The 26,345-nt window shown below is 62.6% G+C and overlaps 2 protein-coding genes across 2 annotated transcripts; both read right to left on the bottom strand.

Moving 5' to 3' along the window:
* Window positions 1-16,441: 16,441 nt before the first annotated feature.
* Window positions 16,442-18,241, bottom strand: LSCM1_03392 (uncharacterized protein; the record flags this gene model as incomplete). Its single annotated transcript, XM_067320935.1, has 1 exon — window positions 16,442-18,241. The coding sequence occupies one exon, from the start codon at window positions 18,239-18,241 to the stop codon at window positions 16,442-16,444; it is 1,800 nt and encodes a 599-aa protein (XP_067177545.1).
* Window positions 18,242-22,561: 4,320 nt separating this feature from the next.
* LSCM1_03391 (uncharacterized protein) lies at window positions 22,562-24,643 on the bottom strand (the record flags this gene model as incomplete). The annotated part of the gene is made up of 1 exon (XM_067320934.1): window positions 22,562-24,643. The coding sequence occupies one exon, from the start codon at window positions 24,641-24,643 to the stop codon at window positions 22,562-22,564; it is 2,082 nt and encodes a 693-aa protein (XP_067177544.1).
* Window positions 24,644-26,345: the final 1,702 nt, after the last annotated feature.

Here is a 26,345-nt window from a genome sequence, read left to right as displayed (position 1 = left end):
TGTGCACTCGTTCATCCGCTCGTATCCGCCAACAAACTTCGCGTACGCCCTCTCTACAAGCAGCGGCCACCACGCGCCACTTGGTGAAACGGTGAAGCGCGGCACGCCGTTCTTGTCGCACGGAATCCGGTCGTCGATCTCAACAGTGACAGGGACGCTATGGGGGTCAAAGAAAACAAAGCTGTACGGTGAGCGGACTGGGTGCGACTTGGTCTGGAAGAGGCGGTGCAGCAGTGGTGGCTGCCGACTCAACGCTGCCAGAAACGGCGCAAGATAGGTCAAGTCGCCCGCAGGGGATGCCAAGTCGGACGTACCCGGGTATTCTGGTACGAGTGGCTGCATGAGACCCTCAGGATACACATCAGCAATTCGTCGCCACGCATCCGCCACCTGCTTATTCGCATCATGAAACAGCGGGTCCGTGAATGGGACCGCCTCTTCGACTGTTTCCACACGGTGCTCCTCCGTTCGCTCCTCCACTTCCTTCAGCTTCTTCTTTCGCGGCCGCCGTGCGCCGGCTGCACGTTCGTTCGGCGAGTCACTCGGCTTCGTAGGCTTCCTTGGCTGTCCACTGCGCGGGGCCGTCTGCGTTGCGTGGTCTCTCCTGTACTCGTCCGCCAGCTCCTCCACCCGACAGCGCATTGCCTCCTCCACCTCTTCTTTATATAGAGCCGAGTAATCCTCTGGATGGCTTAAGGCCCGTCGCCTCTCCTCCGCGAGCCCCTTCAACACTTCATCGTTACGGATAGGAATCCTGTCAATGGGAACACCGTCCACCTCGTTACCAAACAACACCTCAACGTCGTCCCCTACACCTTCATCGGCGACGACGCGCGCCCCATCGGCCTTGAAAGCATCAGCGTACCCCGCCTCCTCCCTTGCCAGACGCGGTTGCCGGTGGCCATTGGGATGCTGGCGAAGCACCTGTTCGGGCGAGGAAGCGCTCACTGCAGTTTCCGTTATTTCATGCGCCACGCCCTCACGCGGCGGCTTCGCCAGCTCGCCTGCGCGCTGCCGCATCAACTCCTCCAGAAAGGCTCTTCGTCCACGGCTTCCGCGAGGGTCATCCACCTCTAACCTGAAGCGCTCTCGCTCAAGGGCGACAAACGTCTCATCCTCGTCGAGATCCGCCAGACACCGCGCCTGTTGCATCCACTCCTCGCCAAGAACTTCCTTTCGAGATCTCTCCCTATAGCGCTGCGCAAGCGTGTAGGCGCGCTGAAGCATTTCCTCTTCAAAGCGGCAAATCATCGCGCTATCGCTCTCAGCCTTCGCCGCCTCGCTCAACGCATGAAATCGCTTCAGGAAGATCGCGTCATCTTCTAACTCGAGCAGCTCGACTGGAACGCCATCCACCTCAGCTCCAACCTTCTCCGTCAGCTCTTCCTTCGTTACAAACCTCCCCTCATTGAAAAGCGATTCCAACCCACCTTGACCAACACACCCAGATGAAGGCTCATATTCTTTCGGCGCCTCGCACTCCACGCGCTCCACCACGACATCCAAATCAGCGTCCATCATCCCTTCACGAGTCAGGACAGCCAGCGCGTGAGATCTGTCGTTCAACTCTTCCTCTACATCCGCAATTTTCTTCGCGTTCCGCTGCGGGTCCTGCAGCAGCCCGCGCCACTCGCACTCCAGCGCTACGAACGCCGCGTCCTCGTCCAGGGGCACGCAGCGCAGCGGCACCCCCTCCGGCTCCGCGCCCAGGACCTTGCCGCGGTCCGCCCACTTCTGCTCCAGCGCAAGCCCGTGCGCGCGGTCGTTCATCCGCTTCTCCAGGTCCTTCAGCGCCCTCGCGTTCCGCTGCGGGTCCTGCAGCAGCCCGCGCCACTCGCACTCCAGCGCTACGAACGCCGCGTCCTCGTCCAGGGGCACGCAGCGCAGCGGCACCCCCTCCGGCTCCGCGCCCAGGACCTTGCCGCGGTCCGCCCACTTCTGCTCCAGCGCAAGCCCGTGCGCGCGGTCGTTCATCCGCTTCTCCAGGTCCTTCAGCGCCCTCGCGTTCCGCTGCGGGTCCTGCAGCAGCCCGCGCCACTCGCACTCCAGCGCTACGAACGCCGCGTCCTCGTCCAGGGGCACGCAGCGCAGCGGCACCCCCTCCGGCTCCGCGCCCAGGACCTTGCCGCGGTCCGCCCACTTCTGCTCCAGCGCAAGCCCGTGCGCGCGGTCGTTCATCCGCTTCTCCAGGTCCTTCAGCGCCCTCGCGTTCCGCTGCGGGTCCTGCAGCAGCCCGCGCCACTCGCACTCCAGCGCTATGAACGCCGCGTCCTCGTCCAGGGGCACGCAGCGCAGCGGCACCCCCTCCGGCTCCGCGCCCAGGACCTTGCCGCGGTCCGCCCACTTCTGCTCCAGCGCAAGCCCGTGCGCGCGGTCGTTCATCCGCTTCTCCAGGTCCTTCAGCGCCCTCGCGTTCCGCTGCGGGTCCTGCAGCAGCCCGCGCCACTCGCACTCCAGCGCTATGAACGCCGCGTCCTCGTCCAGGGGCACGCAGCGCAGCGGCACCCCCTCCGGCTCCGCGCCCAGGACCTTGCCGCGGTCCGCCCACTTCTGCTCCAGCGCAAGCCCGTGCGCGCGGTCGTTCATCCGCTTCTCCAGGTCCTTCAGCGCCCTCGCGTTCCGCTGCGGGTCCTGCAGCAGCCCGCGCCACTCGCACTCCAGCGCTATGAACGCCGCGTCCTCGTCCAGGGGCACGCAGCGCAGCGGCACCCCCTCCGGCTCCGCGCCCAGGACCTTGCCGCGGTCCGCCCACTTCTGCTCCAGCGCAAGCCCGTGCGCGCGGTCGTTCATCCGCTTCTCCAGGTCCTTCAGCGCCCTCGCGTTCCGCTGCGGGTCCTGCAGCAGCCCGCGCCACTCGCACTCCAGCGCTATGAACGCCGCGTCCTCGTCCAGGGGCACGCAGCGCAGCGGCACCCCCTCCGGCTCCGCGCCCAGGACCTTGCCGCGGTCCGCCCACTTCTGCTCCAGCGCAAGCCCGTGCGCGCGGTCGTTCATCCGCTTCTCCAGGTCCTTCAGCGCCCTCGCGTTCCGCTGCGGGTCCTGCAGCAGCCCGCGCCACTCGCACTCCAGCGCTACGAACGCCGCGTCCTCGTCCAGGGGCACGCAGCGCAGCGGCACCCCCTCCGGCTCCGCGCCCAGGACCTTGCCGCGGTCCGCCCACTTCTGCTCCAGCGCAAGCCCGTGCGCGCGGTCGTTCATCCGCTTCTCCAGGTCCTTCAGCGCCCTCGCGTTCCGCTGCGGGTCCTGCAGCAGCCCGCGCCACTCGCACTCCAGCGCTATGAACGCCGCGTCCTCGTCCAGGGGCACGCAGCGCAGCGGCACCCCCTCCGGCTCCGCGCCCAGGACCTTGCCGCGGTCCGCCCACTTCTGCTCCAGCGCAAGCCCGTGCGCGCGGTCGTTCATCCGCTTCTCCAGGTCCTTCAGCGCCCTCGCGTTCCGCTGCGGGTCCTGCAGCAGCCCGCGCCACTCGCACTCCAGCGCTACGAACGCCGCGTCCTCGTCCAGGGGCACGCAGCGCAGCGGCACCCCCTCCGGCTCCGCGCCCAGGACCTTGCCGCGGTCCGCCCACTTCTGCTCCAGCGCAAGCCCGTGCGCGCGGTCGTTCATCCGCTTCTCCAGGTCCTTCAGCGCCCTCGCGTTCCGCTGCGGGTCCTGCAGCAGCCCGCGCCACTCGCACTCCAGCGCTACGAACGCCGCGTCCTCGTCCAGGGGCACGCAGCGCAGCGGCACCCCCTCCGGCTCCGCGCCCAGGACCTTGCCGCGGTCCGCCCACTTCTGCTCCAGCGCAAGCCCGTGCGCGCGGTCGTTCATCCGCTTCTCCAGGTCCTTCAGCGCCCTCGCGTTCCGCTGCGGGTCCTGCAGCAGCCCGCGCCACTCGCACTCCAGCGCTATGAACGCCGCGTCCTCGTCCAGGGGCACGCAGCGCAGCGGCACCCCCTCCGGCTCCGCGCCCAGGACCTTGCCGCGGTCCGCCCACTTCTGCTCCAGCGCAAGCCCGTGCGCGCGGTCGTTCATCCGCTTCTCCAGGTCCTTCAGCGCCCTCGCGTTCCGCTGCGGGTCCTGCAGCAGCCCGCGCCACTCGCACTCCAGCGCTACGAACGCCGCGTCCTCGTCCAGGGGCACGCAGCGCAGCGGCACCCCCTCCGGCTCCGCGCCCAGGACCTTGCCGCGGTCCGCCCACTTCTGCTCCAGCGCAAGCCCGTGCGCGCGGTCGTTCATCCGCTTCTCCAGGTCCTTCAGCGCCCTCGCGTTCCGCTGCGGGTCCTGCAGCAGCCCGCGCCACTCGCACTCCAGCGCTACGAACGCCGCGTCCTCGTCCAGGGGCACGCAGCGCAGCGGCACCCCCTCCGGCTCCGCGCCCAGGACCTTGCCGCGGTCCGCCCACTTCTGCTCCAGCGCAAGCCCGTGCGCGCGGTCGTTCATCCGCTTCTCCAGGTCCTTCAGCGCCCTCGCGTTCCGCTGCGGGTCCTGCAGCAGCCCGCGCCACTCGCACTCCAGCGCTATGAACGCCGCGTCCTCGTCCAGGGGCACGCAGCGCAGCGGCACCCCCTCCGGCTCCGCGCCCAGGACCTTGCCGCGGTCCGCCCACTTCTGCTCCAGCGCAAGCCCGTGCGCGCGGTCGTTCATCCGCTTCTCCAGGTCCTTCAGCGCCCTCGCGTTCCGCTGCGGGTCCTGCAGCAGCCCGCGCCACTCGCACTCCAGCGCTATGAACGCCGCGTCCTCGTCCAGGGGCACGCAGCGCAGCGGCACCCCCTCCGGCTCCGCGCCCAGGACCTTGCCGCGGTCCGCCCACTTCTGCTCCAGCGCAAGCCCGTGCGCGCGGTCGTTCATCCGCTTCTCCAGGTCCTTCAGCGCCCTCGCGTTCCGCTGCGGGTCCTGCAGCAGCCCGCGCCACTCGCACTCCAGCGCTACGAACGCCGCGTCCTCGTCCAGGGGCACGCAGCGCAGCGGCACCCCCTCCGGCTCCGCGCCCAGGACCTTGCCGCGGTCCGCCCACTTCTGCTCCAGCGCAAGCCCGTGCGCGCGGTCGTTCATCCGCTTCTCCAGGTCCTTCAGCGCCCTCGCGTTCCGCTGCGGGTCCTGCAGCAGCCCGCGCCACTCGCACTCCAGCGCTATGAACGCCGCGTCCTCGTCCAGGGGCACGCAGCGCAGCGGCACCCCCTCCGGCTCCGCGCCCAGGACCTTGCCGCGGTCCGCCCACTTCTGCTCCAGCGCAAGCCCGTGCGCGCGGTCGTTCATCCGCTTCTCCAGGTCCTTCAGCGCCCTCGCGTTCCGCTGCGGGTCCTGCAGCAGCCCGCGCCACTCGCACTCCAGCGCTACGAACGCCGCGTCCTCGTCCAGGGGCACGCAGCGCAGCGGCACCCCCTCCGGCTCCGCGCCCAGGACCTTGCCGCGGTCCGCCCACTTCTGCTCCAGCGCAAGCCCGTGCGCGCGGTCGTTCATCCGCTTCTCCAGGTCCTTCAGCGCCCTCGCGTTCCGCTGCGGGTCCTGCAGCAGCCCGCGCCACTCGCACTCCAGCGCTATGAACGCCGCGTCCTCGTCCAGGGGCACGCAGCGCAGCGGCACCCCCTCCGGCTCCGCGCCCAGGACCTTGCCGCGGTCCGCCCACTTCTGCTCCAGCGCAAGCCCGTGCGCGCGGTCGTTCATCCGCTTCTCCAGGTCCTTCAGCGCCCTCGCGTTCCGCTGCGGGTCCTGCAGCAGCCCGCGCCACTCGCACTCCAGCGCTACGAACGCCGCGTCCTCGTCCAGGGGCACGCAGCGCAGCGGCACCCCCTCCGGCTCCGCGCCCAGGACCTTGCCGCGGTCCGCCCACTTCTGCTCCAGCGCAAGCCCGTGCGCGCGGTCGTTCATCCGCTTCTCCAGGTCCTTCAGCGCCCTCGCGTTCCGCTGCGGGTCCTGCAGCAGCCCGCGCCACTCGCACTCCAGCGCTACGAACGCCGCGTCCTCGTCCAGGGGCACGCAGCGCAGCGGCACCCCCTCCGGCTCCGCGCCCAGGACCTTGCCGCGGTCCGCCCACTTCTGCTCCAGCGCAAGCCCGTGCGCGCGGTCGTTCATCCGCTTCTCCAGGTCCTTCAGCGCCCTCGCGTTCCGCTGCGGGTCCTGCAGCAGCCCGCGCCACTCGCACTCCAGCGCTATGAACGCCGCGTCCTCGTCCAGGGGCACGCAGCGCAGCGGCACCCCCTCCGGCTCCGCGCCCAGGACCTTGCCGCGGTCCGCCCACTTCTGCTCCAGCGCAAGCCCGTGCGCGCGGTCGTTCATCCGCTTCTCCAGGTCCTTCAGCGCCCTCGCGTTCCGCTGCGGGTCCTGCAGCAGCCCGCGCCACTCGCACTCCAGCGCTATGAACGCCGCGTCCTCGTCCAGGGGCACGCAGCGCAGCGGCACCCCCTCCGGCTCCGCGCCCAGGACCTTGCCGCGGTCCGCCCACTTCTGCTCCAGCGCAAGCCCGTGCGCGCGGTCGTTCATCCGCTTCTCCAGGTCCTTCAGCGCCCTCGCGTTCCGCTGCGGGTCCTGCAGCAGCCCGCGCCACTCGCACTCCAGCGCTACGAACGCCGCGTCCTCGTCCAGGGGCACGCAGCGCAGCGGCACCCCCTCCGGCTCCGCGCCCAGGACCTTGCCGCGGTCCGCCCACTTCTGCTCCAGCGCAAGCCCGTGCGCGCGGTCGTTCATCCGCTTCTCCAGGTCCTTCAGCGCCCTCGCGTTCCGCTGCGGGTCCTGCAGCAGCCCGCGCCACTCGCACTCCAGCGCTATGAACGCCGCGTCCTCGTCCAGGGGCACGCAGCGCAGCGGCACCCCCTCCGGCTCCGCGCCCAGGACCTTGCCGCGGTCCGCCCACTTCTGCTCCAGCGCAAGCCCGTGCGCGCGGTCGTTCATCCGCTTCTCCAGGTCCTTCAGCGCCCTCGCGTTCCGCTGCGGGTCCTGCAGCAGCCCGCGCCACTCGCACTCCAGCGCTATGAACGCCGCGTCCTCGTCCAGGGGCACGCAGCGCAGCGGCACCCCCTCCGGCTCCGCGCCCAGGACCTTGCCGCGGTCCGCCCACTTCTGCTCCAGCGCAAGCCCGTGCGCGCGGTCGTTCATCCGCTTCTCCAGGTCCTTCAGCGCCCTCGCGTTCCGCTGCGGGTCCTGCAGCAGCCCGCGCCACTCGCACTCCAGCGCTATGAACGCCGCGTCCTCGTCCAGGGGCACGCAGCGCAGCGGCACCCCCTCCGGCTCCGCGCCCAGGACCTTGCCGCGGTCCGCCCACTTCTGCTCCAGCGCAAGCCCGTGCGCGCGGTCGTTCATCCGCTTCTCCAGGTCCTTCAGCGCCCTCGCGTTCCGCTGCGGGTCCTGCAGCAGCCCGCGCCACTCGCACTCCAGCGCTACGAACGCCGCGTCCTCGTCCAGGGGCACGCAGCGCAGCGGCACCCCCTCCGGCTCCGCGCCCAGGACCTTGCCGCGGTCCGCCCACTTCTGCTCCAGCGCAAGCCCGTGCGCGCGGTCGTTCATCCGCTTCTCCAGGTCCTTCAGCGCCCTCGCGTTCCGCTGCGGGTCCTGCAGCAGCCCGCGCCACTCGCACTCCAGCGCTACGAACGCCGCGTCCTCGTCCAGGGGCACGCAGCGCAGCGGCACCCCCTCCGGCTCCGCGCCCAGGACCTTGCCGCGGTCCGCCCACTTCTGCTCCAGCGCAAGCCCGTGCGCGCGGTCGTTCATCCGCTTCTCCAGGTCCTTCAGCGCCCTCGCGTTCCGCTGCGGGTCCTGCAGCAGCCCGCGCCACTCGCACTCCAGCGCTACGAACGCCGCGTCCTCGTCCAGGGGCACGCAGCGCAGCGGCACCCCCTCCGGCTCCGCGCCCAGGACCTTGCCGCGGTCCGCCCACTTCTGCTCCAGCGCAAGCCCGTGCGCGCGGAGGTTGAGGAGGTGTTCAATGTTTTTCACCTCCTCGGAGGTGCTGCTCACGCCTGAGTGTATACTGCTGCGGCGGCGTTTTTCGAGTTGGAGAAAGGCGCGGTCGTCATCGAGGGGAAGGCATCGGAGCAGTACGTGCGCGGGATGAGGGCCGAGGAAGTGATCGCGCTCGTCCCATTTTTTTTCCAGGGCCAACTGTCTAAGCCTTTCGTTAACGGCATGCTCTCGATCATGCAGCTGTAGCTCTGTCATGGCGGATTGAGCCTTTGTTTTCTCGAAGGCATCGACTGCACTCCAGAATAAGGTGTCGCTGCCGATGCTGGGAAGCTGTGCGAGTGGTATGTCGGCAGGACATGTGTCAATGAAGGGGTATCGGCGCGATAGGTCTTCAGCTGCGAGCTCGTTGACGCGATGCTGCATGGCCTCTCGTATTTCTTCCATCTGCGCCTCTGGGAGCTTCTCGGCCAGGGCCTTGTGGAGCTCAGCTTCTCGCTTCATGTACAGAGGGTCGGTGTCAAGATCGATTTGCGTCAGTGGGATACCAAAGGGGTTTTCTGGGAGAAAGGCGCGCACGCTTTGAGCGGCCTGCCGCTTGAGCGCCGACCTCCTCTTGCGAATCGCGTCTTTGAGATCTCTGATCTGGTCCTCGTTGGCGATGGCGTCCTCGGACATGAGTGTGTACAACTTCTCCTCCAAGTCCTTGCACGGCGCATCACTGCTGATGGACGTAGCAGACGGACTTCGGCGCCCCTCGCCGTTGATTTCGGCGCGCATGCAATCACGAAAGCTCTTTGCCATTTCGGACGCGCGCACCATCAACTTTTCCTCGACGGCTGCAATGGCATGCGGGTCAGCCATGTGTGCGCTCAAAAGTTCCATGCGCTCCTCCTCGAGACATTGAACAACTGGGTCGTCACTGAGGCCAAGTAAATTGACCGGCACCCCATCAGGCTTACCGTAAAATGTCGCGCGCTCTTCATCGACTATTGCCTTGGCTATAGCGACTGCGCGGTTGTTGATCGCTTCCTCAGTCTTTTGAATGGCTGCTGCATTCCTCACAGGGTCACGCTTCATTCGAGCACGCTGCGCTTCCAGTGCGACTATCGTAGGATCGCTACTAAGGGGCAGCTCGCTCACGGCTTTGTGATGATAGCTGGCCTTCATGTACTGTGAGCTTTCTGTGGCGTTCATTGCTTTGGCCATCGCAGTCGCCATTTCGTTCAGCTCTTCTTCGATCCTGGTCACTTCTTGCCTATTCGGATAGGGCTGCTTCAGTAGCTCACGCCGCGCACGCTCCTTGAGAAGGAAGTCGTCGTTGTCGTTTAGAGGAAGATCTTCATTGCGTCTTCCGTGGTGTTCCGCTGCCAAGTAGCCGGGGCGCTGAGTCGCCAGCAACTCTGCCGCCATGCTCTGCGCCATGATGTTGAGTTCATCCTCCAAGGCAGCGATCGCGGCGGCGCTCTCGCTGCAGCTCCTCCGCTTCTCCAGTCGCAGTGCCTCCTTGAGGAGAAAGCCTCGATCCTCGTTTAGCGGTAGCTCACTTGTTGTGACGTGTAGGTGCTCTGACCTCAAGTACTGGCGATCCGCCGCGAGCTTCGCCCTTGCCAAGTCTTCGGCACGCGCGTGGAGGGCGCTGTTGAGTTTATGAATCGTTTCCTCGTCGCACGGATCCCCCTGGCGTTCGCGCAGCCGCGCCACCTCAAGCGCGTGGAACTCGTCATCCACATCAAGCGGTAAATCGCTGCATGGTACCCCCAACGGCATCGGGTTGAGAAAAAGCTCGCGCTCGCCTTCCTTCAGATCCTTCGCCGTCTTTGTCGCCCGCTCCATCAGCCTTTCCTGCAGCACAACGACGGTGCCACGATCCCTCTGCGGATCCTTGATGGCCATTCGCAGCTCGTGCTCCAGCCCAGTGAACACCTGGTCGTCGTTCAGCGGAAGCAGCTCCAGCGGTACCCCCTCTAGTTCAGCTCCAAGAAAAGCACGCTCCTGCTGGTGCATGTCGTCCGCCATCCTCGACGCCATGCTATCCATCCCACTCTCGAGCGTGTTCACGCGCGCCGCGTTCTGAGAAGGGTGTCTCCTTAGCTGCTCCCTCTCCTGAGCCATCACTGCAAAGACCGCGTCAGCCATGAGCGGCAGGTCCTCTGTCAGGATGCCCTGATACTGCGGACCCAGAAACGAGAGCGACGGTGTCTTCTCCATCTCCCCCGCATCCACGTCCGCCGATGGTGCAAGACTCGCGTTCGACCGCACCTGTACTGTGTCCAGGGGCAGCTGCTGCTCCCCGATCGCTACTGTAGGCTGCGCAAGGCAGCTACCACCATTCCGCAACGTTCCAGCATCGACCGCTTCAGCTGGAGGACTCTCCTCGATGTCCCCAGAGCTCACCGCACTCTCGTACGCGTCTGTGATGCGCACCCGTGCCGCCTCGACGCACACGATCTCGACGCGGCACTTTACTTCCCCGTCCGCTGCCGCCGGACACGTAATGGAGAGCACGTAGTGACCTTGCGCTGGTAGGTGTGCCACTAGGCCGATCTCCTTCAAGTTTGACGCCGCCGACACCCGCGCGACCTGCTGATTCTCGTCATCGTAGAGATACATGCCAACGTAGTTGTCGGTGCGCACATCTGTGCCACCGCGCGCGCCTCGGCCCCATTGCGAAAGGAGAATGTGAGCGTCCGTAGGGACGTCGACAAGGAAGTCAACACGGTCCTTCGCCGCGGGCACCACCGTGACGTGCTTGACCGCCGGCAAGTCCCGTGCGACGTTCACGCGGAGTCGAGCAATGCTCAGCGCGCGCACGTCCTCAGGCCGCCTACACCAGTAGGAGAGCAGAAAGATGCTCTTCTCGTGGTACATGGCTGTGGGGACTAGGTAGCAGAGTGACTGCGGTGGAACGCGAATCTTGCTCGCCACCTCGCGGTAGTTGAGGAAGATGCCCTTGTGCACGACTTGGTGATTGTTGTGAGTGACGAGGTATGTCGGAATCGACTCGTTCTCCATACTCTGTGCCAGGAGGAGATCGCACCGCACGTAGTTCAGCTCGGGCAGCAGATGTAGCTGGTGCCGCTTGTCCGGCTGCCGTATCATTGCTATCATCTCCACCGCCTCGCTGGTTGTGTTGCGAACGATGTACAGTGGGTTTTCACGCCACGTCAGTAGCGACGGGTTGCCTCCATTCGTCCCGTCCCCCCACTCACTATGGAAGCTCCAGCATGAATTGAGGAGGCCGCCAATGTGAGCCTGCGACATGGTGAAAAAGGTGCCCACGAAGACGTCGACCGGCATGAAGATAGTGTTCTCCGTGGTTTTGCAGTGTCGCATCTCACGTGCCCTCCACCGCGGGTCGGCTGGGTCGGCCAAGGGACCCGTGTAGGTGCGATCTGAGTAGGGGGTGTGCAGCTGCACAACCACCTCGCTCAGGGTATGCGGTGGAGAAGAGGTAACATGAATATCGAGGACGCCATAAAACCGCTGAGGGGCCAGGCCCAGACTCGCTGCAGCATCGCCGGACTGTGCCGCCACCACTGTGGTGCGCAGCTCGCCACGTAGCCCTACCCAGTACATCGGATCCATCACGTCGAACCCTGCTGTCTTTGCCCCGGTTGCAGCCAGTGGCGTGTTGATGACAGGGCAGCCGGAGAAGTCGTGAAAGACCTCAGCCAGCGAGCATCCCGCCAAATTCTCGTACAGCGTGTAGAACTTCGCGTACGCCTTCTCCAGCAGCAGCGGCCACCAGTGGTGCGTCGGCGAGCGGCAAAACACCGTGTCGCCCTTCACCATCGGAATGCGGTCATCGATCTCCACCTTCACCCACTGCCCGTAGCGGTGGAACTGGAACGTGTAGCGGCCATCCTTGCGTGGGTTCTTCGAGATGAAGCAGTTGCGGATGACCTCAGGGTGGCGCTCCAGCAGCGCCGCAAACGCCGTCAGCGTGCTGCAGTCGTAGTGGTCGCCCTGTCCAAACTGCTCGCGGCTCAGCTCCCTCGGCAGAAGCGGCTGCGTCTTGCCTTCAGGGTAAAGGTCGCCGATGTGCACCCACGGCTCCAACGTCACATCACGGTTGTCTAGCATGAATCTGCGATCCTCAAACGGCATGTCGCTATCTAGATGCTCCTGTACATCGGCTGGCGTCTCCTGTAATGGGTTGTAGTCGATGCGAGCGACTCGCGCGTGCACACCTTCGCTTTCTTCTACCCTCTCCGCCTCATCGGGCAGCACCGCAGCATCCTCAGGAGCCTTGACGCGGCGGATGTTGCTGCCGAAGGAGGACACGATGATGACGTCAGCGGGAATGTCATCCTTGCCGCGTGGACACGTGATGGAGATGGCATACCGGCCACTGCGGGGAAGGCGATGAATGATGCTAGTTTCGCGGAAGTTCGTGGCGGCGTGCACGCCGGTGACCTTGCGATCCGTGTCGTCGTAGAGATACATGCCCATGTAGTCCTGCGCCATGGCGTCGCCGCCCGTCTTCGGGCTGATGTAGGGCTTTGTTTGGCAGAGAAGGATATGGACGTCAGCCGGCTCATCCACGTAGAAGTCGAGGCGGTCTTTAGTGCGCAACTGCAGCTGCACGGCGCCTGTCACAGGGTGTTCCCAATCCATGTCGGGTACAGCGAGATTCTCCATGGTGATATTGCCGTAGTCTTCGTGAGCCATGCGGTAGACGGAGAGCAGGAACGTACCCTCTTCGCCTGGGCGCATGCAGGAGGGGACGAGGTAGCAGAGAGACTGTGGCGGAATGACGACGCTGTTCGCCACCTCACGCGAGTTGAGGAAGAGGCTCTTGTGAATGGTCTTGTGGTTGTTGCCGGTGACCCAGAACGTCGGGATCGGGTTGGCGTAGCAGTACTGAGACAGCACCATGCCGCACTGTCTGTAAGTGGTCTCCTCTTCTGGGCCTTTTCGGTGCCGCTGATCGTCCTGCTTCACTAGAAAGGAGAGCGTCACCGGCTCCGTGCCATGATTGCGAATGCAATAGAGTGGATTCCTCCGCCACGTGGCGAAGGTTGGATTTCCGCCGGCAGACTCGCCCTTCCACTCGTCTTCGAAGTACGTCACATTCGAGTCAATCGTGCTGATGTAGCACAGCTGCATAGAGTTGATGATGCGAAGGAAAATGTTCAGCGGTAGGAAGATGGAGCGCTCATCATCCACGCCGTATTTGGCGCGCTGCTTCTCCGACCACGCCGAGTCGTTGCGGTTAAGAGGCCCCTTGTAGAGGTATTCCTCGTCCTCGAAGGGGTTGTGTAAGTGCACAAGAATGTCATCAATCGACGATGTGCCATCAAGAGAAAAGACATCGATGATGCCGTACTGCTGCTCACGCTGCAGACCCATGGTTTCCAGCTCGATGTCTTTGGTGAGAGCTGCGGCAACGAACTGTCCAGACTGGATGCGCTGCGCCAAGTCCAGCCAATAGCGCCCTTCAAGCACGTTGCAGCTTGCCGCCTTGGCCAACTTCGCGTCCATAGGGATGTTCAGCACTGGGTTGCCCGTCAGGTCGTGGAAGGTCTCCAAGAGGGTGCAGCCCTCAAGGTGGTCGTAGGCGGTGTAGAACTTGGCGTACGCCTTCTCCAGCAGCAGCGGCCACCAGTGCTCGGTGGGGGAACGTACATAGAGCACCTCGCCTTCCTCCATCGCTATACGGTCGTCGATCTCGACTTTGACCCACTCCTTGCCGCGAAAAAACTGAAACGTGTAGCGGCCGTCCTGGCGCACCTTCCTTGTCACAAAGCAGTTCCGGATCACATCGGGGAAGCGCACGAGAGTCGCAAGGGCAGAGATCATGAAGCATTCGTAGTGGTTACCCTGGCCAAACTGGTCTCGCGAGAACGTCTCCGGCAGCAGCGGCTGGTTCACACCGCCAGGATACACCTCCGTAATACGCTGCCATTGGCTGGCGATGTGTGCGTTGTCTTCATCAAAGTCGCGGTCTACAAACACCTCTTCGCAGTCCGGCACTTCGTGGAGAGAGCAGTACGTCATGATGAGGTGTGAATCACCTGAGGATAATAAAAATGAAGGAAAAAAGCGAGCGAGCCTGCAGGCGAGTGAGTTCTAACGGCAAATAACAAAAAGGAAAGAGAGCGTATGTACGATGTGTGTTGTGTTGTGGGGGGGGAGGGGGATGGTCGAATGGCGCTCTGCTGCTGCGTGGTGATTTTATTCTCCCTTTCTCTGCGACCTCTGCCCTCACAAAACGCGGGCGTCTCCGCTGTCCGCCTCCGCCTCGGCAGTGTGTTCTCGTATAGCCCTCTGCTTCTCGTTATGGTGCCCACACCACCAGAGAAATCTGATCTGCCTCTGCCAAACGGAGCGAAGAAGTCACCAACACCCTCAAGCACACGCCGCTTTCCCTGCTTCACATATATATATAACGTTAAGAAGAGGTTCAATGCGAAGGGTAGTGTGTGTGTATATGTGGGATGGGAGGGAGAGGGTGAATCACCGACGACAGGTGAGCAGAGGGCTAAGAGGATGAGGAAAAGCTCCTCAGGTCGCACGCGAAGCCGACACACCAACAGAGGGTGTGTTTCGTGAGCAATCAAGAGCAGAGGGAGAAACCCGAGAGAACAGCGCAGAGGAAGGAGGAAGGAGGAATGGGTACCACCAAGACCCGCAGCGGTCCACCGAGTGCAAAAAAAAAAATCAGGCGAGGGCGGGAGCGGTAGACCAGCAGTGAAACGAAGTACAGGTAACAGACGCCAGGTGAGGCACAGGTAAGCACACGAGCACGCACACCGTATGCCGTCTACAATGATGAATGGGGTATGAATGGTGAGCGGATGGTAGCGAGGAAAGAGCTGGCAAGAGGGACAGGGACAGGGGAGGGGAGGGGAGGGGGGCACAGTTCTCAGACGAAGACTGTCGGCTCTTCCAAGCGCGCACGCAGGCGCGAAACCACGAAAGACACTGAAAGTGAAGAAATGAAGAGAAAATCTCGCCGGCTCAGCCACGCAGACGCGCGCACAAGTCGTTTGGTGAGCACGAAGGGGGGAAGGGTAGTCTGCACTGCGCTGCCGACCTCCGAGGGGCAACCGCACCTGAAGGAAGGGCACACAGCGGCAAAGAAGTGAGGGGAAGAGGGGGTGAGCTAGCAGGTGCTCTACTGGCGAGTCGTGCACGAGTGGTCGAACGCGGCGCAGAAAGACGGAAGAGGCGGTGGAGGCCTCAAACGGTGAGAAAGAGAGGTCACACCAGCAGAAGTCGTCCTGTGAAGCTCACGCGACCTGTAAGCCCTCCCCTCAACAACAACAAAAAAAGGGAAAAGCGGAAAACAATAGATGGAGAAAACAGTGCCACAAAGGCGTTGGGCGGCCACCAGTGCTTCACCACGTCTTGTGGCGGGGGAGGAAGCGGTCGCCGCCTGCGGCCGTTAGTGGTATCTGCGGCCGCCGTTCGAAGAGAGGCGATTGCGTTTGTGGGGTATCACTTGTCCGCCTCACTTCAACTCGCCTGTGTTGCTGTGCCGGTGTCTGCCGGTGTACGTATTCGAAAGGGGAACTCTTCTCGATCGCGAGGACATAAGCGAAGAAATGGGCGTCGAGAGAGCGAGAGAGGAGAGTGGCCGTGAATCGATGATGTCAAGAGAGCGAAATGGGCAGAGGCGCACGCAAGCACGATCGGCCACACATGCAGATAAGAAAGTGTCACCGCAATGCGCTCGAGTTACGGCGCGATAGAGAGGACGCAAAAAAAAGTTTGTGCGCCGGGAGCGGCGTGACAAGCGTGGATGTGATGTGACGTTTCAGATGAGAAAAGAGTAGAACAGTGTGCATTGAAGACGAACGCGGCGACAAACCGTGCAGGAAGATGAGAGACGACGAGGCGCTTGCCACGTGCCGCCTAACGATCTGACACGCTTGCACATGTCCGTGCACAAGCGTCTGCTAGCGCCGACCGGCCTCTTGTAACGTACCGCAGCGCGCACACACGCACGTGGGCACCGCGACACATACGCGAGCACGGCCCCTCTACGTGCGCTCAGTCTTGTGAAAGCAGCGAACGGTAGAGTAGGGGGCAGGGAAAACACAACGCTCGGTGGCCGATGACCAATACCGGTGCATCAGCACCCGTTTCGCCAGAGCCCCTTTCCGTTGAAACGGCTGCCTCTCAGCCCCGTACTCGTGTAGCTTCCCGCGGAGCCGAAACAGCAGCAGCGGCGAGATCCTCTTCGCAGCACGCCGCATGCGCACTCCACGGTCCACAGAGAACGCAGCGCTACCGCAGCTGCAGCCACGACTCATTTCATGCATGTCTGCTATTTAACACAAACACACACACACACAATGCGGCATATCGACTGGAACCATTCATGAAAGAGCGAAGAGTTGCGCGTGCCTCGGCGGTCAAGAGTAAGAGGGGGGAAAGTGGCGGAGAGGGCGCGTGCCGTCCCGCATTGAGCACCGCGGAAGCGACAGCTACGGCGCTACAGAGAAGGAGAAGCCTCGAAGGCAGCGCTAACGCGGCTTAGAACAACGCTGCATGAGATAGACAGAGGGTAAGGATGTAAGGCGAGGGCGGACAGCGCAGGGTGGGTCATTGGTTGTCAGTGAGAATGGATGTCGTCGCTGCCACTGTCGCTCTCGCTCGCCTCGTCTTCGTCCCCTATCGCGGGTAAGTCCTCCAGCCGCACAACCCCCTTCCTCAAGGACTCTTGCAAAGACTCCGGCAGCGAATGCGGGCTCAGCAGGGAAGCATCCGACGCCACACGCGCCGATGCGGGGTGTGGCCGCAGAAGCTCAGCCAGCCCAGCCTCCACATCTTTATCGTCCAAAGCAGCCGACGAATGTTTGCGCTTGTAGATGGATTGCCCGCGCAGGTGCAGCACCTCCGGTACGGTTGCCGCAACGTCATCGCCGCCGCTACGCGTGCGAATAGGGAAGCGACGAGGCACGCGTGACAGCTGCACCGGCGCCAGAAAAGACTCCGTGGCACTGCGCAACAGCGAGTAGCCGCCCTGCTGCCATTCCAGAAAGACGTGGTCGACAGGCGTGCCCGCCGGGTCTGCCGGGAGGAGAAGCGGCACCGCCACCAGAGCCACCGCCGCCCGCACCTCGTTTGCTTCCATCTCCCGCAACACCGGCGACGACAAGAGCGGCTTAGATCGAATGCGAACCGGACGGCCGTCTCGCAGAGGAGTGTAGAACGTGGGCTCTGGAAGAGGCGTGACATCCACATGGCCATCGCTCTGCGCTCTTGAGCGCACGTCACGCATCGACGATGCGGCGGCGCGGCCATTGCGTGGCCCCGCAGGGATATCGCCGGCGCTCGCGTCTTTATTCTCGACCTCCACTAGCAGCGGAAGGCCACTGGTTCCCGCCAGCTTCGACCAACCCCAGATGTACCGTCCCTCGTCCACGTAGATGAGATCGTATGTGCAGACATGACTCAGAAAAGCTGCCTCAGCTGGTAGGTACACCAAGACATACTGCTCGGCCGTGAACGGGTCCGTGGCGCGGCCGAAGGCCTCGATGCACTGCCCGAACGGGACTTCGCCGACCACATCTGCGTACCGATGAGGGAAGCGGCGCACGCGAATCGTCTTCTCCGGCCGCGCTGGCCGGAACACACGGCAATACGGCTTCACCTCGTCCAAAAGGCCCACCACGCCATCCGTCCACATGATGCACGCCCTGTTCACCGACACCGCGGCCGCCTCCTTCACATCGCCGGCGAACATGGTGCCAGCCATCGCGGGGGAGCCACCGTTCAAAAAAACGCCGTTACTGCGTGATCTGTCGGCGCTGTGGGCTCTGCTTCGGATATTTCTCGCAGAGTAGTGGGGGATTACCGTACCCTGGCGCACGTAGCTCTTCAGCTCATACCATCGCCGGTGCAGGAGCGGCTGCCACTCAGCCCCGGCCAGTGAATCAGTCGATGACATCTCCGTCCCGCTTAGTCCCCATCGTACAACCGGCACTACCTCCAAAGGCGGCGGCGACCGTGTCGCTACGGAACGCACACCCAGTGCCCCCTCCAGCACCTCCCGCACAAGCAGTGAAGACGCGTCATGAGAAGCCAATAGAAGCGCAGAGCGGGTGCCCCCGTTAAGGTCCCAACGGCGCAGAGAAACCGAGGCGCGGCGATGCGACATGCCAGACGCGACCTTTGCAAAGGCTACTGGCACGGGAGCGGTTGCCGAGTAGAAGCCGTCTGCGAAGCACGCTATGCGCATCGGGATAGTCAGGGCCCACAGGACATAAGAGGTCGATTCGTCATCCTCCTCCGACGCCCCGTGAATTGGCAACTCTGCATCGATGGCCGCGATGACGGTTGGATGACGCACCTCCAGCACTGCACACGCGCCGGTCCTCACAGCCATGAACGACGAGGCCGCAGTGTGCATCTTCCGCCACCTCTGCGCAACCCCTCCTCAAAGCAATCGATTGAGTGAGGCGGAAAATGTTTGAAGTGGGGCAGGGCGGGAAATCCTTTCGGTGGCGACTGCAAACGTGTGCCGCAGCGATCTACAGTTTGGATCTTATGTACAGCGCGCCTCCCTCAAGAGATCTCGAGTTCGCGCTGGTCTGCAAAACGGTGCTGTGAGTGCCACCACGCCTTTTCCGTGACGATAGAGTGCCGCGTCACCGACTGGCCCAAGAGGACAAAGATGCACCAGGAGCCGCTGGACACTGCGCAGACAGACAGGGAGCGAGAGAACAGGCACGTCGCACAGTAAGATATACCCCGACAGCCTCATACCCTGCTGACGTGCACCAGCTCGGGCCTTTTTTTCCTCTTCTCTGTGTCTTGCCGATTCCTTCTTCGTGCCCCAATTACGCTGCAGCCCTCCTCGCCGATTCGTGCGTGGCAGGGCCAGCGAAAGGGCATCCGTGCAAGTGGGCATCGGCGTGTTACGAAGCCGCGAAAAAAAAACATTGCAGAAAAAAGTGAGACGAGTGAGAATAGGGGCAAAGGAGGAGAGTAAAAGAGGCTTGAAACGACAACATGGCGTCGCGAGCTTTCCACAGGGGCGACGCAGCGGCAGGAAAACCGGGGAAAGGCAACCTCCATCTTTCCCCTGTGACTCAGCGACAGATTTTCTCGCCGTTTCATGCGTCTACGCCCTTTTTTTCGCAGCGTTCCTCTGCACTTGCGAGAAGGGTTGAGTGGAAGCTCAAGAGGGATTGAGCGCGCACTGCACCCGCATCGGCTCACATGATGGAGAGGGGGGGCAGAGGTCAGCCCCTCCCCCTTCTTTCCTGTTATCTCCGACGTCTTCGGCGCAGCACTCATCGCATAGGGGGAAGAGTGCGCGAGGTGAGAGGTGTGCGACACCGTTGTCTCTCTCGCCCTTTTTCCGTACGCGCTTCCGCTTATTCGCTGATGTCGACTGGTGCGACATGACGCCAAAGGAGTTATGTGATGGATGAGACAGGAGGCGCACCCCTCCCCCTCCCCACCACACACCGCATCACTCCACTTGTTACCGTTGCGCGTCGATGTGACGAATTGGCGGCAAAGGCGACGAATCCAAAGATGAACGCATGGTGCGCGAGGGAGAGGAGCCGGAGAAGGGAGAATGTGCGTCACGCGTGGTGCCGAGTCCACGACCAAAAAAAAAACAGATAAGGAAAAAAACTGCCTTCGTCTCGGGCCATGTGCCACCACGTGGCCCGAGAAGGACAGCATACAGTAGGCGCACACGACTGGAATAGGCGGTGCTGGTCAGATATGTCGTCGGCGCCGGCGCGCGCGATGCAGGCTCACGTTAACAGACGCGCGAACACCGCCGTGCACTCACCCGCCGATGCCGTGAACAAAACCTCACGAAAAAAAAGGAGGAGAGCGCAACGACACTGTCGTCAAGGCGACAGACCCACAGCGTAAGAGAGCAGGGACCCAAGGCCCCGTCCCCTTTTACCAACCCGCCCGCCCGGGCCTTTAATCATTGCCCTCCTGCCACAGTCTCCCAGCTGACCCTCTCTCTCGCTCTGTCTGCCCACTTTTCGGCAACACCCATCATTCACGCCACACACGTCCCCTGCCAAAAGAGCCACTAGCAACATACGAGGATATCAGGCGGCAGGTGCGTCCTCCATCTCACTAGTCGCAGACGGAGCCGCACGTCTTCGTTCGCCAGAACGGCGCCGTCAGCCTCTCCTTTCCGCAGCACACTTACGCAGCACAGATGCAACGGGAACACGCCAGCATCATGCAGAACAGCAAAATTGAGTCATGAAGAGACGCGGGGCCTTGGAAGTGTGCCATCTGGTGGGCAGCTTCGCGCTGAAAAGCGCGAATGGATGCGCAACGAATATAAAAGTGACGAGTCTGTAAGTTACGACTCGCACACAGACACAAAAAAGAAAAAAGCCGCGGTTGGTGAAGCGTTTGGCGCGCCCCTCGCCCACCGGACGCTCACACACGACAGCAGTCCTCCGTCGGCACCGAAACGCCCTCGCATTCGTTTCCACCCTATTTCAGGAAGAGATTCGCATTGACGCTGTTCACAAGCGGCGCATACAGCGCACATAATAAGTACTCTACACCTTTCCTACCGCAAAACCACAGCAGACAAGCCATCCCATTCGCCCCCACCCCCTTCCTTGGTAGGCGTTAACTTTCCCCACAGCCTATCCGGTCTCCGCCGTCCGGCACACGCACCCCACCTGCACTCCCTCCCGCCTCCTCCGGCCAGCCCACACAGGCCCATCTCGTGTGGTGGTGCGAGGCGGCCGTAGACAGGCGCCACAGCCATGCGCCGAGTCGGTTGTCCGAGCGCGGCCTCTGCCTCCAGCACGGCCAACCGCTGCGTCGCAGGCCGCCACACAGCCGCTCCGATTATGCCAGCCGCCAACGCGTCGCGTTCCTGGTGCGCCGGCTCAGGCTCTCCCCACCAGTAGGCAGAGTAAGAGCCAGGCGAGGTGCGCGCGAGTACCGCCGGCACGGTGCCCATCATGCAAGTGGTCCAGACGTGCTCGCCCTCGCGCGCCTCTCCAACGCAGCGCCACGCAGGACCGGGCAGCCGGCCCCAGCAGCGGTACATCGCTCTCACCTCTCCACACTGTAGGCGATGGACCCTGTCTCACCACCAGAGCCGGGTCGGCCCCGGCAGGGAAACGGGAGGGAGGGGGGTGGGGGCGGCTTGGCTTTCCCCTCCGTCCCCCAGCCCGCCACATACACCGAGCGCGGCACGGCACCCCTGAGGCACCACGCTGTACTGAATGGTGGTGTCTCAGAGTGATGAAGGCATGAGCAGGGGAAGGGCGAAGGATAGCAAATATGTGGCAGCGCTGCAGACGATTTTTTTCATTACTGCCCCATACACAAGGAAAGACGAACACAATCGCACACAACCGCGTACACCTTCATCGGTGAGCCAGGCCTCAGCTCACTCCCGTGCGTCCTTTTTACTGAGAGCACTCTTTCAAATTGCTGCTTCACATGTGAGCCCACGTTAAGCTTTCACAGAGCTCAGTCCGGGACGCTGGCGTATGTATCAGATAGACTTCAGTCCCTGCATCTCAGGGAGTGTGTCTGTGCCCGCGAGTGCGCCTGCGCGTTGTTCGGTGTCGTCCCCACCATCAACGCAAAGACACACACACACAGAGAGACAGAAGAGGAACATGAGACCAAAAAATAGGATGGCCAGGCAGCAATCACAGGGGGTGAGAGGCAGCACAGAGATTGCCGGGTCGGGTCGGACGGAGCCGGGAGGGCCATAAGCGGGAGGGGACACGGGGGGGTCAGAGTTAGAACACCCACAAAGGAGAGAGGCGAAGATGCGCACAGGCACGCCCACACCGGCAGCGAGACGTGCACGTAAGTATTGAAAGGTAGCGAGCACGGCATCTTCGCCGCAAGAGAACGCAGGAAGACACACCCGTACATATGCAAGAGGGGAGGCTGAACAGAGCAGAAGTGCGGTGTGTGAGGAGCCAAAAAAAAGGGGCAAAAGTGCTTTAAGCAAGGCAGCAGAGCCCGGCGATGGTAGCGGCGGAGGAGGTGCAGGGCTCTCCTGCAGCGGGTCATCTGCGCGGGTCTCTTTGGAACTGGATGAGGGGGGCGATTCGTTGTGTGCGCAGCGTGAAGAAGTACACATCTGCCGGTCAGTGCATACATTCACAAATGCCCTCCGCCCTCGCTGGTGCGAGACGGAAGAGAAGGGGGTGAAGGGTATGGGAGATGAGAGCAGCAGTGCGTCACCCAATCGTTTCGGCATCGTTGAGTTTCCCAAGACGCGCACGCAACGACAGGAACGGAGAGAGAGCAGTACGGTGACTGGAGGCAGATCCACCCACGTCTACAACAGACCCACCATAAATATAACAAGACATGCAAACATCAACGCGTGCAGAAGCACCGCCCCGAAATCACCAATGTGTAGTCGCTTAAGCGAAAGGAATCGAGCAAGGCCGAGACGGCAAGACTGAGCCGTCAACGGTGAAGTAAACAAGAGAGCGCACGCACACAATCTTCGTGTGGGTGTGGGTGAGCGGTGTTCTGTAGGCGGGGAAGCGGTAATGCAGTGAGAAAGTCATTGAGGAAATGAGGAAGAGAGGTAGAAGGGTGAATGCTGCGAAATATGCCTTCTCGGCCGCCTCTCGTCACGATCGGCACTAACAGACACCACTGCTCTGCCCCTCCCCTCCCCTACCCTACCCCCCCACTTACACACACACACATGCACCTTCCTCTCCTCCCTTCTCTGTCTCGACTGCCATTAGCGCGACTGTTGCTGTTGCGCAGGCGTCTCCGCTTCGACACGCTCGCCAATCTTGACGGGATTGGGCACACTCTCCACCGCCCATTTACCGCCGCGAGCGATACGGAGGATGTGTGTGTGGTGGCGAATCACGACGCTGCGGTGGGTGACGGAGATCATGCGTACATTCATGCGCCGCAGGTGGTTGAGTACATCCTGCTCGCTGTCGTCCATCATCGATGTGGCCTCATCAAGGATAGCGACTGGTGTCTCCTTCGTGCGATCCATGCGCAGAACGTGGAAGAAGACACGCGCCATACTGATGCGCTCCTTCTGGCCACCACTGAGACTGCTCCAGTCATACGACGTGTCTGTGTTGCTCAGATCAAGGCCCATCACGGCACTGCCGTATCCGCGAACCACACGCACGACCGTCTGCGCACCCGCCAGCTCTATTGCCTCCTTGACAAGAGCGCGAATCTCTGGCGTTGGAGGGTCTACCGCGTCTGGGAAACAGATCTGCTCGTACAGGGTGCACTGAGGCGCCATGTAGCTGTGCTGCGGCGCCAGTAAGAAGCGCACAGACGCGTCTTGGGAGAGCACGCCGGACTTCGGCATCCACAAGCCACAGAGCATGCGCAGCAGCGAGGTCTTGCCGCAGCCGTTCTCGCCGACGATAGCCCAGTCTTGGTCACTGCGGAATTCGATATTCACTTCAGAAAGTAGCTGATGCCCTGCCGGGGACTCCAGCCGAATCTGCTCCATCTTCACGAGCGGGAATGTCTTTGTATCCGCAAAGTGGGTGATTATGTTTATCGGCGCGTATATGAGCGGCGACGTGGGCAGAGACACGTAGTCGGAGTCGTGGCGCTTGTGAAGGAGGGTGCCGGCCGCAATACTCGCGAGTGTGTCGTCGAACTCGGACATCTTCGTGGCAAACTCCGTCAAGTGCGAGAGCTCGCGAAAATTGACAACCAAGTCTTTCACGCTGCGGTTCAGGTCCTCGATGAGCTGAATTTCAACGTAGATGTCGTTGATGGAGCGGTGATAGTGTGAGTCGCGTGCCCCGCCAAAGGCGACGCACTGCGCCACCACCGTCATGCAGGTAGAGAAGACGGCCTCCAGCATCTCGAAGTTTCCCTTCGCAAGCGCCATGTGATCGAGCGACTCCTTGAGCGTCGCGAGCGAGATGTCCAGCCGCCTGCGCGTGTGGTCACCGGCACCGTGCATTGCAATGCTCTCTACGCTGCTCAGGTAGCCTGCGAGCATGCGGCGGTAATCATCCTCTCGCGAGAGTAGCTGGGAGTGAATACGGCCCAACGCCGGAGACAGGCGACGCAGCGCAAACACGGCGGCGGTGGCGATACCGCTCATCGTGAGAGCCGACCTCCACCCCGATTGCTCCACGAGCGCCGCCATAGACGTGACACATCCCAGTCCCGGCAGCACGAAGTAATAAGGCAGCTCCGCAAAGTGCTCAGCAAACTCACCGCAGTAAGTCGAAATAGCGGTGTCTGCAGCCTCTAGACGCTTGTCCAGCATCGTCCCCTGGTAATACACAAGTTGATCGTAGAAGCGCCCCTGAAAAGTGCGGCTCAACCGCTCGCGGTAGCACCCGATCAGCCACGGACGCAGAGTTTCGATGGCGCCGCTCGTCATGCCGGCAGCGAGGCCTAGGGCAGTGCGCACCACCACCTTGCCCACAAAGCGCGGCAGGCGGCCCGACTTCACGCCATGCACCATCGTTGTCAGCACCTCACCATTAGCCTTGGACATCCACACGCGTAGAATGGCTTTGACCGCGAACAGCAAGATAAAAATGAGCGAGCCAGAGGCCTCGCGGCAGCGCCACGTGGGGAGGGCAATGCGGGCGATTCGAAAGAAGCGGTGGTACACCGCCCACGTCACCTGCGCGTCGTCCTCCGTGCGCACAGCGGCGATGGATCGGCCGTATAGACGTAAATAGTAGCGCTGCGCCAGTGCGGTTACCGCAAACATCGCACAGGTACCCACCACCGCAACCCGATGAGCTAGCGGCATTGAGTGCATGGCCGTAGCCATGCGATTCGATGTTTCGAGAGGAGAAGATGCGTACGTCATTCAAAATTTGATTAGCCTTGCGGCTGTGGCGTATGCTCGTGCAACCCAGAGAGAGAGAGCCACGCAGCCTTGACTATAAGTCTGTGCGCGACCCCTCCTTCCACATAACACGAAGGGACAAAAGAGGAGCTCAGAAAAAAGTGAGCACGTTCAGGGACACGGGCATTGCCATAAGGAAATAACGAACGCTCAGCGCGAGCACGCGCTCGGCAGTCGGGCGTAGAGGACATTGCCGTCAAGAACAGGGTTGGCGTGCCAACGGAGATGCGGATCACTTGATAAGGCGCCTCTGCACATGCGATTCGCACCCGCAGACGGAGAAAAAAGCAGCTCCTGCCGCCCGTCAAAGTTTTTGCTGCAGTTCCACCGATTCACTCAATCAAGCATCGTCAGCTGCACTCATGTCAGACTGCACTCCCTCCCGCCTCCTCCGGCCAGCCCACACAGGCCCATCTCGTGTGGTGGTGCGAGGCGGCCGTAGACAGGCGCCACAGCCATGCGCCGAGTCGGTTGTCCGAGCGCGGCCTCTGCCTCCAGCACGGCCAACCGCTGCGTCGCAGGCCGCCACACAGCCGCTCCGATTATGCCAGCCGCCAACGCGTCGCGTTCCTGGTGCGCCGGCTCAGGCTCTCCCCACCAGTAGGCAGAGTAAGAGCCAGGCGAGGTGCGCGCGAGTACCGCCGGCACGGTGCCCATCATGCAAGTGGTCCAGACGTGCTCGCCCTCGCGCGCCTCTCCAACGCAGCGCCACGCAGGACCGGGCAGCCGGCCCCAGCAGCGGTACATCGCTCTCACCTCTCCACACTGTAGGCGATGGACCCTGTCTCACCACCAGAGCCGGGTCGGCCCCGGCAGGGAAACGGGAGGGAGGGGGGTGGGGGCGGCTTGGCTTTCCCCTCCGTCCCCCAGCCCGCCACATACACCGAGCGCGGCACGGCACCCCTGAGGCACCACGCTGTACTGAATGGTGGTGTCTACCCATTATTACCACCCTCATTGCTTGGCCGTCCCCTTCTTCGAAGGGGGAGGCGCCACTGACAGCAGAGAAAACGTCATCCAACGGGGAAAAAAGCGCCGAAGAGGGCGTTGGAGAGTAAACAGTGGGGCGATGTCGCGCCGCGCTGACATAGAGAAATGGACGAAAGCCCCTTTTTCTTGTTGCTTTCGCTCTCTCATAGAGAGGCAACAAGGGTCGACAAGCGCCACGCTGTGAGACGCGGCAGCGAAACTTTTCGCAAGAGCGACTGGACGGAAAAGGGTGGCGCTGGTGGTGACAAGTGATGTCGCTGCAGAGTCACGCAGCGCGCAGGACAGTCTACCAAGGAAAAAAGGCGGATCCAAGAAAGGGAGCGACAAAGAGGAGCATCTTCACCCACACGTTGTAGGAGGACTATGCGATCGTATAGGCACCCGGCGTCTGCGCCTGGGCGCTGTACCAAAGTCTATCCATGAGAGCGTGTGGCGCCCCCTCCTGTTAGCATCGGGTTTCTCGCACTCCCACCGGCGGCTCTGCGCCGGAGAAGCTGCGACTGCAAGCGTAAAACAGCAATGGTGCTCCGAGTGCGGAGGCGTATAAGGGCGCCCAGATGCACCTACGGCGTGTGTAACTGTGCGTGAGATGGGGGGAGAGGAGAGGGGGGTACACCATCAATGGCCATGCGTGAAGGCCTCAATGCGTGTCCTGGCAGTGATGGTAAAGGGG

This window comes from Leishmania martiniquensis, chromosome 27 (genome assembly GCF_017916325.1).
Source record: "Leishmania martiniquensis isolate LSCM1 chromosome 27, whole genome shotgun sequence".
Classification (NCBI taxonomy): Eukaryota; Euglenozoa; class Kinetoplastea; order Trypanosomatida; family Trypanosomatidae; genus Leishmania; species Leishmania martiniquensis.
The sequence above is the reverse complement of the archived record's forward strand: the minus strand, read 5'-3'. Positions and strand labels throughout refer to the sequence as shown.